General features: G+C 39.2%; 1 protein-coding gene and 1 long non-coding RNA gene across 3 annotated transcripts in view; one reads left to right on the plus strand and one right to left on the minus strand.

Annotated features, from left to right (window-relative positions):
* The window catches only part of LOC107838571 (uncharacterized), a 15,680-nt gene extending 846 nt beyond the window's left edge, over positions 1–14,834 (minus strand). Inside the window, exons 1-2 of the long non-coding RNA XR_001664659.1 lie at positions 14,824–14,834; positions 7,067–7,069 (exon numbers count right to left, since the gene is read on the minus strand). This is a non-coding gene — a long non-coding RNA (uncharacterized LOC107838571). The remainder of the gene's footprint in view (positions 1–7,066; positions 7,070–14,823) is intronic.
* Positions 2,401–11,776, plus strand: LOC103151395 (dual specificity protein phosphatase 19). 2 transcript variants are annotated; one of them, XM_016681417.1, is made up of 6 exons: positions 2,401–2,666; positions 4,123–4,169; positions 5,099–5,339; positions 6,025–6,071; positions 6,968–7,120; positions 11,226–11,776. In XM_016681417.1, the coding sequence occupies exons 3-6, from the start codon at positions 5,117–5,119 to the stop codon at positions 11,430–11,432; spliced, it is 630 nt and encodes a 209-aa protein (XP_016536903.1). In that variant the 5' UTR covers positions 2,401–2,666; positions 4,123–4,169; positions 5,099–5,116; the 3' UTR covers positions 11,433–11,776. The 2 variants fall into 2 exon arrangements, with proteins under 2 accessions (XP_016536903.1, XP_007571497.1); XM_007571435.2 differs by lacking the exon at positions 4,123–4,169.
* Positions 14,835–16,543: the final 1,709 nt, after the last annotated feature.

The following is a 16,543-nucleotide window of genomic DNA, read 5'->3' on the forward strand; positions in this document are numbered from 1 at the left end:
TACAGCCAACACACACACACACACACACACACACACACACACACACACACACACACACACACACACACACACCCTTGGCCTCTCTGGGTTTTCTGACTCATGGATCAACATGCAGAGAACTGAATCAGCACTTTGTCTTCCATCATTCGCTTACCTCTCTCTTTCTTTCTGTCTTTCTCTCTCTCCCCCCGTTCTCGACCCATTTTTCTTTCTTTTGCATGTTCTCATGATTTAATCTCTGTAAGTGTTATTTTTTCTGACGTAAAAGCTTCTTTTAGTTGGCAGGAAAAAATTCTTATCAGAGGAATGAACACACACATTCCCAAAGGTAAACACGCACATAGACTGGAAGCGCATTCCTTTTGAGAAGGTTGAGAAGATTCAGTTTCACCCAGAGAGAAAGCTAGTTCTCGCTGCATGTGGAAATATTCTTGGAAACTACCAGAATTTGATTCCAACATAAATAAGACTGCAGCTGTACACACACACAAACACACACACACACACACGCACGCGCACACTCAGGGTATTGCGAAGGATTGAATGTAATCTGGAACAATTGCTGATTTTGCGGCATGTTTGCAGAAAAAAGTGACTGGAGGCTGCACTGCTGGATTTACGACGCATAGTTAAATAAAGCCAATGCGGCCGAGGCGGACATATTCACTGAAAATAGTTTTCATCCTCCTCTAAAACCTGCTGCCCTCTGCAGCTGGAACACATAAAGTCACCTGTGAGGGTTTACCCTTCTGGTTGAAGACACTGTTCAGTAGGTACTTAGAAGGCTTTTTCACCAATAAAAACACATCCTAATAGGTTATACGGTGTTTTTAGCACTTAAATCCCAATAACAAAAAGGTAAATGAAGCACCACGTGTCCATCAGATGGCTTCAGGTTTGCTCCAGCTGTTAAAGGGGCAGTACTATGCATATTCCAGGCACATAGTACCATTTTTATAGCATAATCAAGAAACTGCTACCTTCAGTTATTAAAAAGTGCTGTGTATGAGTCAAATATGACAATTTAACACCTTGAAATTGGGTCTCTGTTTCTTTAAGAAGCTCCTGCTCTTTCTGAAACTCCGCCTTCAGGAAGTTATCACAACTTCACTCCTGTAGTAACCCTTTAACAACGTTTTTACCAGGGTTGCATTGAGAAGTAGCTCCAATAATGAGCTCAGCTGATGCTCAGTTCCACTTGATGTTTGCTAATTGCTGCTGGCTAGTCTGAAGGAGCTGAGGAACATCTGCTTCGTGGAAACGGCAGCACTTTGTGAGAGCAAGAACACCTCAAACACTCCAGATGTGTTTTTGATGAGGGAATAACAACATAATGTGATGTAAAGCTAAAAGTCCAATTGACATAATACTGGCAGAAAAAAGCAGCAACCTTAGCATAATGCTGCCATCCTCAACAGTTGGCTCGGTTTCCTTTGTTTTGAAACTCTCGCCTTGACTCCTCCATTACTTGGTGCCCACAATCCTCATCACAACAAGCCTGCACCAAAAGGTGCTGCTTTTATGTCAACATGAACCAAAATCCCTGAATAATGTCTTTGAAGCCTTCTCTGACCTATGTAACAGGGAACAGGGCCCAACAGGGTGTACCTAATAAAGTGTCCAATGTATTCAAAAACTCAAAACAGTTTTTATCTCTTTATGTTGAACAAAACTGAAGCATGATTAGACACTGTCACACAAAGTACTTTCAAGTAATAAAATGTATTTATGTTTGAGAACAATTAAAAACTAAAACTATACACTCAAAACTTATCAAAAGTATAACTTCTGAAAGTTAGTGCATATGCTTGTTTATTTTTAATATTTTTAAATGTACATTTAAAATATACATTTTTAGAAAAACATGCAAAGTGTATTTTTAAAAAAGATTATCCGAATGACAACTTTAGTAATATATTTAATTGTAATGTAAAGTTTAATTTAGGAGAAAAAATCATCAGATATTTGGATGGATGGATTAAAACCATGGTTTTTCAATCTATGTATTTTAAAATATCTTAGGAAGTACATAATATTAGAAATGTATTTCAGAAAAATGCAGCCTACTTAAAACATACATAGTATTTGACTTTTTAATCTGGGATGTGTTTCTGTCTCCCGTTTCTCAGGAAGCCGATCAGCAAATATAGAAATGTAGCTCCCTCTAGTGGAACATTTGCAGCATCTACCAATTGACCACAGTTCCTTTAACTCTAAGCCTGTATTTACTAAAGTGTTGTCACCTTAATACTTCAAAACTCTGAGTTCCCTCTTGTTTATTTAATTTTTTAAACCCCGTTTTTTTTTTTTTTTTTTAGTCATTGTTTCCAATATGGGTCGAGGTTTTATAACAGTACCTACTTTGTTTTCTGGATGTGAGTGTGACGCAGCAGTGGGGTGGGGGGAAGCTCAGGCAGGTGGCGGGTCTCGTGTTGCTCAGTGACCGCTCCCCTCCAGCAGAGGAGGTCCAGGTAACACCGGGCAGACAGGTAGACGTCACACCTGAAGCTGCTACAACTGGACTGGGCGACTGCTGGAGAGAATGATGAGAACAGAAGTGTGTGTCCGTGGTTCTCTCTGTGTCCTGGTTTGAACTGGATTACCGGCTGTTTTGGCACAGGGACGTTTTCAAAGCAACAACTAAAACCGACCGTCTGATAAAGCAGGTAATGGACTTTTTATCCCTGTTTGTTAATGTGCTTTAGCATCAACCTGTCAGTGGACTAGGAATGGAAAGTAGCGACACACTGGCTATAATCTCATGTTTTACATGTAAATATTCATTAACGCTTGTTGTCCCATTTTTAAAAAGAAACCTGAACTTTAACTGGTGCCTTGAACTTGGGCAACAAATATTAATGTAAAAATAAAAGTCAAACGATTAGAAAAACAACAACATACTAAATAATATTCGGTGTTTTTCTTTTTTCTTTTTCATAAACATAACTTTGCACCCTGTGTTGTACAAGACAAATTGCTGAGAAATGTGGATTTAAATCAGAAATCACACGACTGGACAGGCATCTCATAGAATTATAATAATAAAAGAATAAATATAAAAAGTCAGATTTAGGGATGTAAAATTTTAAAAAGTATAAATTTACCATCCAAAATGAGAAGTTTACATTCTGGAAATGTGTTCTTTGGGCTGAATTAATATCTGAGCAACAAAATAAATAAATGACAACTATGTACATAACTTTCATTTAGAATGTTAATTAATGTTAATTAATGTTCAGTTAATTTACCAGCACCAGTAATGACTGATAATCACAGTAAAGCCAGAAACGAACAGCAAAAAGTGACGAAAACCAGATCGACACAGAAGTACATCAAGACAAAAACTAAAAGTCAATAAATATGTTACTTAAATTACATTAAAATGAAAGTGTTCTCTATGAATTTCGCCTAAGATAGTTCCTACCTGACTGTATTCAGACCTGGGGACATTCAGTCCATCTTAATATCTTTCCTTTTACGACTGGAGACTCAGTGAAATGATGACAGGACGACTGTGAGACGTTCTGTTTCCCCGATTGTGTTGGACTGCAGCTGATATGTATTTTTACTGTCCGTGTCACTTATGTTTAATGTACAAAATGTTCAATGTTGGTGCCTGTTTTTCTACATCCTAAATTTGACAAGAAGGACTTAATTCTAGAAGCTGGTTTAAAATAAAACTTGATGTCACTGTTAAGATTTAGTTCTGAGCCCTTAACTACACCTGGGTTTATGACGTGCTCTGCGCTTTTACGCACTGTTGAGTCTTTCTGAGGTTGTGAGTATTTTTTTTACAGTAAGCTAAAGGAAACCCTGGCCTATCCACTCTCTGTGTGTAAAGAGTTGTGCCATATAGTCACACACTTATAAAGAAATACTGAATAAAAGTGGCATGAAAAAGGAGCCTAGGGGAACTCCACAGGTAATTTTTGCTCGTTCAGATTTATAATTACCAGTTCAGTTTGGTGATAAATACCAAACTGAACATTTAAAGGAGTTCATTACAACACTGCTGCTTACTGGTCTAAAGTGTGTAGTTGTGTTTTTCTCATGTGGTCTTTGCTTTGAAAACTTAATGAGCATTTGACTCACAATTAACCGTTTTTTTTTTTTTTTTGACAGCTTAGGCCTTTGGTGACTGGACTTAAACGAAGCTATTCAGAAAGAAGGTGACAACACCATTAGAGCATCAATACTCAATCATCCAAACTTACTCCAGCACTCGAAATAGACGTGTAAATGCACCCTGAAAAATGTAATTATCTCGTGTAATTGGTCCAGTGAATGAAGCATAATTAAGTTGATGAAGTGTGGGCAATTATCTTCTCTGGCTTTCCTTTACTACTTTGCGGCAGTCAAACCGTGTGGTTCTACGGCGACTTCATACTCATTATGTCAGAGCATCGCTGTTTTAATTCGGGCTCCTGTGCATTACCTTGAAGTTGAAATATTATGCCATTATCAAGATATGACTTGAAAACGGTCTCAAACAACAGCATTGTCATTTACAGCTATAATTTCAGCGACTATTTACTATCCAGCAAAATTTATTATGGCAGATTTATTGGGATACATCAGTAAATGTAGGTTATTCCGCATGACGGGAATATCAGTATTGGATATCGATATTGACCCAATTTTTCCACATCAATATATGAACCAATCAATCACGTTTATTGATGTAAACTTGTTGTTGAAGTTTACATTAATAAACTTCAGCAACAAGGCATTTCAAAGAGTTTTGCATCATGAAAACACAGAAATACAAAGTCATAACAGTCAATGATGAAGCTTTGCATTTTGAAAAGCTCCATCATTAGACATCATATTTCACTGATTATGTTTCAACACCAACTCTAAACAGCTGAGGTTTTAGTCTAGATTTAAATGAACTCAGTGTTTCAGCTGTTTTTCAGTTTTCTGGAGGTTTGTTCCAGATTTGTGGTGCATAGAAGCTGAATGCTGCTTCTCCTTGTTTGACTCTGGTTGTGGGGATGCAGAGCAGAACCAGACCAGCGCATCTCCATTAAACATCGATATGATGACGTCGTGGTAATGCTGTCGAGGCAGTTTCTCACCGACGTTCCCGTCTTCTCAGGTTTGGTAAAGTTTGGCCATGCAGTCGTTGACTCAGGAGATCCAGAGCTTCTCCCGGACTCGCCTGCGGAAGCAGTGCACCCGTGTGACATCGCTGAGTGGCCGACGCATCATCGAGACCTGGAAGGGTTCGACGATTACCGTGGTGGAAGACCCTGTCCCGCCAGAGAAGATGCTGGGCTACGTCCCCGATACTTCCTGGGACCTGCAGGTCGGCTTCGTAAAGCCATACCTGCTTCTGGGTGAGAGTGGGAGAGACAGACAAACACTCACTCAGCAAATGTTACGTTACGTTATGTTACCAAGTCAAGTTTATTTGTGCATCACAAAAGAGCAAGTTCCATTGGCAAATGATTTCACTTATAATAAGACATTTTTACCATGTTAAAAGTGAAATAATCTACCAGTGGAACTAGAACTTTTTCATCAGAGTTAATAAATTATTCAATATAACAAGTTGAAAAGTTGCTTGTAAGTTAGTTTCGTCTTTTTTCAGGTGTACTGAGCTAGAAACCAGACAAAAGTACTTGGTAAGATTTTGTGTTTTTGCAGAGCGTCAGTATATTATTGCTCATTTTTATAACTCATTCTGGTTTTTAACGTAGTATTTTAGGTTCAGCCGTTGTTTTGGTTTGCTTCTGCCCTGGTCACCTCCTTTCCCTGCCTTGGCCTGGATGTCACTTTCAGTCGACTACCACAGCCTCCCGGACCAGGGCAGCCTGTAACACGAGTGCAGAGGTGGGGGTGGACTGGAGGAGACATGACCCCTGAGGATGTACATGTGGAAGCTGGATGAACCTTTGACCTGCATTAAGTTCAGCGTACCGAACGGATCCTCGTTTGGGTCCAACTCCCTCCAAGACACACGGAAAAGTCTGGAACTATGCGTCTGATTGACTCACTGTGTGTGTTTGTGTGTGTGAGCAGGTTCCCAGGATGCTGCGCACGACTTTGGCACCTTAAGAAAACACAAGGTGAGCAGATCAGGCCGGGCCTTACACGACTCCAGCCTGTTGTGAACTGAGGATCGGGCCAAAGTTTTGGGTTGGCCATCTTTTTTTTTTGTCTTCCGCATTTGCAGATAAATATTCATATAAAGCACCTTACAGAAGTATTCCTACCCATCAAAGCTTTCTACATTTTGTCACATCGGAACCACAAACTTTAGTTTATTTTGGAGGTATTTTATGAGGCAGAGCAACACGAAGTAGTGAATGTCTGTAAAAGGGAAGGAAAAAACAAAGCAAGGTTTTCAACATAAAAACAGAACAAGTGTGATGTGAATATTGTCACCTTCCTAAAACAATAGCCTAAGCCCCCCTTGTTTTAAAAAAGTTTTTCAGTTAGATATACTAGCTTATTTTAAGTAAACAATTCCTTAATATTGATGAAAAAGTACCACTTCCACTGGCAGATTATTTCACTTATGACAGGATGTTTTTCTCATGTTACAAGTGAAATAATCTGCCAGCGGAACTAGAACTTTTCCATCAATATGAAGAATTATTTACTTAAAACAAGCTTCTATATCTTGCTGAAAATCTACTTGTAAGTTAGTTTTGTCTTTTTTCAAGCCCACTAAGATATTTGCACTAGAAACTGAACCAACTTTATATGTTGTTGTTTCCACTTGTTCAGTTGCTCTTCAGGGTTTAAAAGTGCACAGATTCGCAGAGGCTTCTTAACGTCGCTGCCCCATCAGCATTGTACCCTGTAAATATCATTTTCTCAAGAGCTGTTAACCGAAGACAAGCACAGTGTAGTTACACACTCAGTGTGTTTGTATGCAGCCTGAATGCCTCCCATTCAGGCCGTCCATCCGTGCGTGCCACACACTTCGGTCCACCAGTCAGCCGTTCTTCCTCCTCAGGTTTCCCACATCCTGAACGTGGCCTTCGGCGTGGAGAACGTGTTTCCAGACCTGTTCATCTACCGGACCGTCAGCATCCTGGACCACCCGGACGCCGACCTGCTAGAGTACATGAGGGACTGCTGCGACTTCATCCAGCAGGCTCGCAGAGAGGTAGCGTCTCCGTCGTCGTCGGGAGATTTCCTCCGCGGCAACTTGTCAAAGTGCTGCGAATGAATTCTGCCCCTGTCAGCTGACCTCAGTTTAATCTGCATTTGCAAAACTGATAACATCGCAGAGATATCGAATGACCAGATGGATTTAAAAGCTACTGCAACGTAAGGCGAAGAACTTTAGATTGTACTTTCAATCTAAAGTGCAAACAAAGAACTTGACCTCAACAAAAAAAAAGTTTAATCAGCTGATAAGTTAAATAGATTCTTTTCAGTCCCACGGAAGATAAAAGTTTTTTGTCCGACCAAAATTAAGGAAAGTTTTGTGTTATTTAGAAACCACGCTCCTTAGATTTTTCACATTTTGTCACAATACAAGCAGAATCTATCATAATTATTAAAGAGAAGGAAAATAAATCACCTTCCACAGCTGCAGATCTTTCTGGGGATGTTTCTGCCGGCTTTCTAGAGACTGAAATCTTTGCCCGTTCTTCTTTGCATTCCGGATGGAGAGAGTGTATAAAACGTCTCTGTGCTTTGACTGGGCCATCCTATGCTTTGATTTACACCATCATAGTTCTGGTTATGTTTAGGTTCTCCGGTCTTTTGGAGCCTCTGGCAGTTTTTCTTCCAGGATTGTTCTTCCATCACCATGTTCCACCAGCTCCGTCTCCAGTCACCATAAGATGGCGTAATTTGACATTTAGAAAATAAATTTACTTAATGGAAGCGCTCCTCTTTAAAAAGACTCATTTTTTTATAAAAAGATCTTGACCTCACCTTCTTCAAATCAGATAAAATTTGTGCTTCGTTTGTGCAGCAATAATTTTCATTTTTGCTGCTATCATTTCAAAGATATTAAAAAATGTTTCCAGGGGTCATGAAAGGTCAACCACCCCCCACCTTCTTCAGATCAGATTAAATTGGTGTTTGTGCAACTATGTGCAGCAAAAACTTTTGTTTGTGCTGCTTTGGCTTTGAAGATATTAACGAAAGTTTAAAGGTCAAAAGGTCAACCAGCCCCACCAATTTTACTAAATCAAAATGACGAAGTTTTTTGCTGCACAAACGTACCACAAACGTTTGACACCAATTTTGTCTGACTTGCAGAAGGTGAGTTGGGGGGCAACTCACCTTCTCACTCACCCAGATTAAAAAGTTTTGGCTTTTTAATCTGGGATGGAGTTGTTTTTTTTTTTTTTTGTGGCTTTGCCAATATTAGTTTATTTCGCAAAACTGTGATGGAAAGACTTTTTTTTTCCTTTTTGCAATATGGGTCATGCTGGTGGCGTAAATCAACAAAGAAGACAACAACAGGAAGTAGTGGGAGGACGATGTTTTTGACGCGTCACGTTCACAAACTCATTCACGTGCGATTTTAATTGCGTTTCTTATTTAGTGCAAAAACTGAAATTGCGAAATTGCGTCTTTTGGACATCAGCAGAACGTCGACAAGGTTTTGCTCCCGTTCGTAACAGAAACGCAGCTGGAGACATTGGTTTCCCACCACACCAGACATTTTTGCCAAAAACCTTTGATTTTAGCTAAGATCAGAGCGCATTCTCCCTCGAGTTTGCAACAGCTTAGAAACGTTTCCTTGTAACTCTTCCATGAATGCCAGATTTGTGGAGTTCTTCAGTAACTTTTTTAAACTTCTCCAAACTGTGCTGCGTTCCTTGGCCGTCATGAAGCCGGTTGTGGTCTAACAGCCTCTAACAAACCTCTGCAGCCTTCATTCGGTGCGGTATGAACAGTTTTGTGTTGTGACAGACGTCCTGACATCTTTGCCACTTGCTTCCCCTCCTCATTTCCTCTCCTCTTTTTCAGCTCTGAATAATAGATGCTTAGTTTTGTTGATGTTTTATTAAACAGCCTCTAGATCAGATCTCGGTGACATACAAGCTTTTAGCAGCGGAGCCTGGGCCTCACCTTAACACGACACCACACACACAATCACTCACACACAGAGTGATTAGGCAGTCATTAGAGGTGTCTGATTACAGGAAGTGTGTGTATGAATTCCTGGTGATGATATGGTTCTGTGTGTGTGTGTGTGTTTTTGGTAATTCCAGCCCTGATAACCAAACTGATTCATTTACTTTGAAATGCAGGCTCAGATTACCCAGCAGGCCACCTGGCTGATCATGACCAATAGATATTGATGTCGCTATGACAACCGCAAACATCTGCTTGTTGAAGGACAGACAGGAAAAGTATTACAGATACGCAAAATGTGCAACTTTTAAATTGCATTTATTGATTTTTTTCCCCCCCAGGAGATTTTGAAGCTCATATTTGATATCCAGATGCAACTTGTTGTTTTTATTGTTTTGCAAGAAAAGATCTAGATATACTTTTTTCTTAATTTATTTGTTCTTTTGCATGTATTCCTCACCATTTAACCAAAAGTTTCAAAGTCAACTTTTTCTACCAGCTGTATTTATAAATGTGATGAAGAAAAAAAAAAAACTTTAAAAAAAATAAAATAATTTTGGATCATTTCATTCGTTTATCCAGCGCTCGCCTGCTGCCCGCCCTGCCTCTCGTTCTTTTGATGGAACATGTGGGCTGTAATTGAGAAGCTAATGAGTTCCTAAAGACACAAACAAACAAGCTGCTTAGTTCGGCTCAAAGAGCCGAAGTCACAGCAGCAGGACCACAGAGCCAACGTGTGGTCAAATAACGCCACTGCAGCAGATGCTTGAAATCCAGCAGCTTCGACTTCCATCTGGTTATCAGGTCCTTATTGTTTTCAAAACTATTGATTTATCGATATATAAAAAGAAACTGAAACATTGACTCGAGGAATGCTGGTCATTGCAGACAATTTTATGTGTTTCTAGAAAACAAAACCTTTACTTTTTTCCTAACTTTTGTTTTACAGAAACATTTATTTATGTGGTACTTAACTTAAGTCCCAACCAAGTAGTATAATTTGACACAAAACTTCTCTCTTACACTGGCTTTTTTGTCCCGGCCAGAGGCAAACTATTAGCTAAATAAAGAACTAAATGATTCCATCAGAAACTTAAACAAAGTGTAGAACAACTTAGTTTAAACAAAATAACCTTTCAATGATAACTAAAGTTATGCTTGTCTGTATAAACACAAGAATTTTTGTTTCAGGTGATTCAAAACTACTATGAATGAAGTAAATGAGACAGGGCTGAAGGGAATCAGAATTTACATCAATGTTTGGCTTATGTAGATATTAATAACTATGATTAATAATTTACTTTTAACCACATTATTAATAAGGTGTTAACTAATCAGGAGAACCATTTCAGTCTACCTTAAATCATTCGCCAAAAAAATGCCAGACTCTCAAGAAGAATAAATTCAACACTACCAGACAGGAGATACAGCAGCGCCACACGGAGGGTGATTGACAGCACTAAGACCCTCCTGCTGGCTCTGATTGGTTGTTGGGAGCAGTGGTTGAAAACAGAGGTTGATTTTTATTCACTACTGTCTCGTACCATTCTGTCACAACGTAGCGACAGTTTCAACAAATGTGTAAAAAATATTATTCATGAAAGTTACATATTGAAGCTTTGGAGACTAATTTATTAGTAATGGTATAATGTTAAAAAAACAAGTCAGTTGTTTATCGCAGAGCAACGTGACCCCCAAATGTGAGACTGATTTGTGTGCGTGTCTTAAGAGAACAATGGGTCAGCTGAGCTGTCAGAGCTACAAAGAGTCATGGATGCATGGTTTGGCTGAGCCATTAGAGCTAAACACAGGAAATGTGCTAAGCCAACCTAAGCGAACACGTGTGTTGTGAAGCTGCGCCTCCAGTGGCGACCCCAGGGAAAGGCGGGGCTTATTTCAATCTTGGTGTTATGTAACTTTTGTGACATAACCCAAAATGTCACAAAGGTTTGTTAGAGTTGTGACATAACTGATTGGACTGCTGGAAAATGTGATCCGATCGATTTGCTTGAGGAAAGTCCAGCAGTGCCAAGTACAGAACCTTGAGGCACACCACAAGTCAGTCGTGTTAAGCGATGATCAAGTACTTTAGAGCTTTGAATTAGTAAATTTTGTCTGGGCTTCCAGTTTAATCGATCGTTGGTCTCAGTTGTGATGTGATTGTGTTTCAGAAAGGCGTTGTGCTGGTCCATTGTAATGCCGGTGTGTCCCGCGCCCCGGCTGTCGTCATCGGCTACCTGATGTCATGTGACGGACAGTCGTTTGAAGACGCACTCTCATTGGTGAAGTCCGCCCGGCCGGCCTCCTCTCCCAACCCCGGCTTCCTGGAACAGCTGAGGAACTACAAACTGCCTACGATGAACGGGTCTAAAGACTGAAGGCTGAGTCTGGCGAAGGTCATGCAGTCTGACGAGAAATCTCTGTGATTGTAATAAAACATTGTAAAGAAACGTTTAAACATGTCTTTTATGTAGAATCGTTTTTATTGGTGCAGGAATACATTAGAGAGTTTGCAGGAAATGTTAGATACCGTCAGAGTGAAATTAGGTCTGAAAATAACTGCAACTATCAAAACTTTCTCTTCGATTTCTATTTATTTTCTGTATTGTATGCCTTTTTGTGAATTTTAAATTTCAAAATGTTCTTCATGAGCTTCTTACCAGCAATAAGATCTCTCTTTTGCTGATGTTTTTTTTTCCATATTAAAGCTACTATCCAGTGATGTATTTCTTTTTTACTAGCAAATTCAGATCAATAACAAAGTTTATGATGAGTAGAAATGAATTGAGCTTAATTAATACAGTTCATCCACACAACATACATTTACAACAGATGTATGGATGGACATCTCGATGGCACATTACAAGACAAAAATATAAACTCAGTTCAAGTCAATCAGACACATTCCAATGTAATCCTTGTCATAATGTTAAACTCCATTTATTATCTCATTTAATATTTTCTATGTTAAAGGTTCAGTATAATCTGTTTTCCAGACATATAATGGCATTAATAGCACAATCAAGTAACTATGTTACCTTCAGTTGTTACTTATATCAAGTATGACTTAGTTATTTAATGCCTTGAAATTGGGTGTATGTCTCTTTAAGAACTCCTGCTTTTTCTGAGGCTCCGCCTTCAGGAAGTCGTCACCACTTTGCTCCTCTATTAACCCTCTAACAACGTTCTTACCAGTGTTGCTCTAAGAAGTAGCTCCTGTAATGAACTCAGCTGATGCTCAGTTCCACCAGGTGTTTGCTAATTGCTGCTGGCTAGTCTGAAGGAGCTGAATGGGGGAGTCATGATCTGTGAGGTAGAAGCTTGGAACCTGCAGCTCAGAGGAAGAACTTCAACCTCAAAACTCCTGGATCCACACGGACATTTTGCACAGCTGAATGGTTGCCATGGAGATTAATGGATCTCTCAAACATGCATGAAAGAATCAAGGCAGGTATGTTTTTGATGGAGGAATAATGTTATAACACAATATAAAGAGCAAAAAAGTCAATTTTACACAATACTGCCCCTTTAAAGAGAGGGAAGTGTGGGGCAGCTACTTGCTAGTTGTTACTCCTAAAATTTCTGACAGTTTGTCATCAAGTCTGTTGGACTTTTCCTCTGAGTTTACAGAACATAGATGAAAAAGAATACAGCACAGATCAGACAGAGTCTGAGATTAGAGGCCTGTGGGCTTGATTGCAAAACTAATGCAAAATGGTAAAAAAAATAATTTGGTGTTTATCACTTCCTTACATGCTTACCCTTTAGAAATTTTATCTTCAGTCTGTAGCCTGATATTCAGTCCATCGATTACCTGCGTACTGTACGGTACACTGTACTGTACCGTACAGGGTTGTACTGTGGTACTGCATGCAGTCATGGAATCAATAAAAATCCAACATATAATACACTACAGCACTTTGGTGTGAGGTTTGGTCAAATCTGAATTAATGAGATTTGTTTTTATTTGGTGATGATGAGGACGACCCCCCACATCGCCTTTATTTGGCCTCTGAAGCAAGCCAAATAATCAGCGTTGGATCTGTGAGTAAGGAAGTTGAATACAACGGATAAGAAATAAACAGCAGTGCATTTTTGTTACAAATGTGCCTAAAAATCTGTCAATATTCCACTAATGTCGGAAAAAACACACATTTGCGATTGTGGTGTTTCCATCACACAAGAAACACAACTAAAATTTGAAAAGTTTGTTCACATAAGTCATTAAAAAACACGTAGTGCTATGATGCTCCAACTACTTCTGCCTTCTTCTTGTTCTTGTTCTTGTTCTTGTTCTTGTTCTTCTTCGTCTTCTTCTCCGTGGTTTGTACCAGTGGCAACATTTGGTTGTCAATCATGTGACTCATGTTGAGAAAAGTAATTCCATTGCAGTTTGTGAAACAAACCGATTTCGATACGGCCAAATCGGTTTGGCCGTATCGTATTGAGTGAATGTATTTTTGTGAATTTCAAGTCGCGCAATTTTATGGTTAGTGGAAACGCAGCTATTGAAACAGATCTGTGTGATGGACACACAAACAAACACATCCTCGTTCAGCGTTTAGAGAGAGAGACAGAGCGAGCGAGCGAGCGAGTGAGTGAGAGGGGCAAATACAAAGCTACTCTAAGTAGCATGTGGACAGCAGCAGAAGGAGCATGTCTTTTCATCATCATTCAGAATGCTCTGCTTGTTTGGAGCCTCCACCTGACGATGGGCTCCATCTGCTCGGGTCTGAACAGCAACATGGCGGTGACTGTGGTACCCCACCAGAAACCCCCGGTTCAGACGGTGGAAGGTAAGAAAGTCTACCTGTGCTAAAAAGAATGAGACGAAAAGGGAAAACCCAGACCTACTTAATTAGCTGGTAACTTTACGTGGGGAAACAATTTTTATAAAACGATTCTTTGTGAACATCATCGTCAAGAATGATTAGGACCTAATTTAGAAAAAAAAAATTATAGTATTCTCTTCTTATTTAGAATTTTTAATTGACATAATAACCAACATAAGTTTCATTTATTTTCTGATAAAGCATTGATGTAAAAATCTCTTCAAAATGAATCAACTTGTCCTTCACCTCTGCTCATGTCGCTCTCCTTGTTTCCTGAAAAGCCTTTCGGCAAACAAACACCTGAATGTATTAGTCAAACACACAGGCACAAGCTACTCCTGTCGCCCACATGATCGTCTTTAATAGTCTCTTCAGTTTTGTCCCCATTTCTGAAGAGCCAATGAACAATCGACGCGCGGTTGACCAATCAGAAAGCGGCTGCTGCCTGTTTACAGTAACAAGTGCTGCTTATTGGGCGAACGTGGACAGAGTATAAAGGCAGTTTTGTTAGCATAGAAAATTTAGCTGCCACTCAGTCTGCTCCACCTCCTTTCAAAGTATTTTTTGTTCTTCAAATCAGGTGACTCTGTGCAGCCAATGAAACCTGGAGGCCCGGTGGCGAAACCAACCAGGAACAGGCTCAGCGCTGCGAGGTGTGGCGGGAGGAACTGCAAGCTGCGGTAAGAATCGTGTTAAATGCACTGAACATTTTCAGAAATGTCTGAATGAAATATTCAGTTATCAACGCTGTGTATGAGGCCATGTATGGATTTATTAATTTTTCCAAGTTATAATATATGCTGTCAATTTGAGCATGACATTTTTTATGTATATTTTTAATCCAGCTGTCTTTAGATACATATTAACATAGCATGTATTAGAGCCATCACTAGCGATTTGAGCCGCGTTTGTCGTTAGATTTTTACCCAGGAAGCACATTGGCTAAACCATTGGCACCCATCCGGCCTGGGGGACAGCTGCCCCCCAATACCTCTGAGAGCCATGATAGAAAGAAAAAAAAGGAGTGATTTTTTTTTGTCAAAAAACTTTTAGATTTATCTCAGAAACTTTAATAAAAACAAAAAACAAAACAACACAAAAAGAAAACAAGGACATTTCTGTGTTTTAAAAGTTGCACATTTTCAACTTTTGGATATTTTTTGAGTTTCACAAATTGAAAATGTTTGAATTTTGAATCTACTTGTTTTTTTGGCAGAAATTTACTCCTTTTTTATATATAAAATTAGGTTTGACACGCAAAAGTTGTCGTTACATTGTTCTGTTTTATTGAGGCCAATTTCACAGTGTCAGAAACGGCTATGATACATTTTTTAAAGTCGTTTTTGATAATATACGGCATGTTCATAACAACTCAAGGTAATGTAATTACTTGATTGTACTATAAAATGGAAACTACATCATGCCCCCCGACCCATTTGTTAAGCTTATAACATATTTTAATGTAGTTTAGGTTTATTTTGTGAAGGCAAAAGGCATAGGAAAATCTGTGCTGCTTCATGAATTTTGTTTTGTTTTAAATGTCAGAAAATGTTGTTTTGAAAAATTGTTTCTCCTTCAGTGAGAGCTGTCACTTACAAGAAAAAAACCTAAAATTTGGAAGAAGTTGCCAAATGCTGTCATCACCTAGTATGTATAATTATCCATTTGCATTGTAATAGTTGGTGTCTGTTAAAGTGGATTAAAAAACAGTCAATATGTTATGAATATTTTTTTGCTTTTAGGGTTTAGGTTGGTTGTTTTTGGTATTTAACCCTATAATTCTAAAAGAAATCAGAGTAAAACATAATTGTGTATTAAATGTTTGTACTCATTCTACATTAACAATCTAACAGGATCAAAAAGAAATAAAAGAACCAGATTATTTTAGTGATTTATTTTATTCCAGCCAAACAGAATCAGCCAGTGGCGTCTTCATGGATGCCTGCGTGAAAAGACAAATGAAGAAGGGAGAGACCCTAACGTGGTCAACAACAGAGAAGTTTCAGAAAGAGATGAGGAAGTGACGAGCTGAACTAATAACCGCTACTAGATACAGCAGGCTGAGATTATTTGAATGTTTTATAATATCCAAGCTCTCACTGAGACAATTAATAAATTATAACTAAGGAGGATGTTTGAAAAAAAAAAGTACTCAAATGGGATGATCCAGACTGGATTAAAACCAGTGACCTGTGGACGCATTAACGATAAAAGCTCCCAACCCATCTCTCCAAAATCCCTTCAAAACTCAGCTTCAGTGTCATTATTTGCACATGGAAGCTGGATGTGTCGTGCATAGGTCGAGATCTCTGGACGTCTTCACTCCACAAAGTTCTGAATCAGCTTGGGCTGTGATTTGAAACACAGGCGTCTCAGAGCCATAAGCCAGTGGGTGCTATGGGTCGGGCCTTCCCTGCTGTCAGGACGCTGCTGGGCGTCGTAAAGATGTGCGCTCTCACTGGGTATTTTATTTGGGCAGCTCTGAGTTTTTGTCGCATCCCCAAGAGAATGGCTATAAAAAGACAAATACAGCAACTCTACAACAGGTACGTTGGCATGACTGTGTGTTAGGAATGCAACTGTTAATATATTTTTAAAAAAAATATTCGAGAAATAGGCTGGACTCACTCACTGAACATTTTGATAGATGTATCTTT

This window comes from Poecilia formosa, unplaced genomic scaffold (assembly GCF_000485575.1).
Source record: "Poecilia formosa unplaced genomic scaffold, Poecilia_formosa-5.1.2 Scaffold280, whole genome shotgun sequence".
Taxonomy (NCBI): domain Eukaryota; kingdom Metazoa; phylum Chordata; class Actinopteri; order Cyprinodontiformes; family Poeciliidae; genus Poecilia; species Poecilia formosa.

What these genes read in the sequence shown, in the direction of transcription:
- LOC103151395 (XM_016681417.1), top strand. Translation starts at nt 5,117, where the DNA reads ATGCAGTCGTTGACTCAGGAGATCCAGAGCTTCTCCCGGACTCGCCTG. An exon ending in AAAGCCATACCTGCTTCTGG is followed by an intron (nt 5,340 to 6,024) that starts GTGAGAGTGGGA and finishes GTGTGTGAGCAG; the next exon opens with GTTCCCAGGATGCTGCGCAC. An exon ending in TCCAGCAGGCTCGCAGAGAG is followed by an intron (nt 7,121 to 11,225) that starts GTAGCGTCTCCG and finishes ATTGTGTTTCAG; the next exon opens with AAAGGCGTTGTGCTGGTCCA.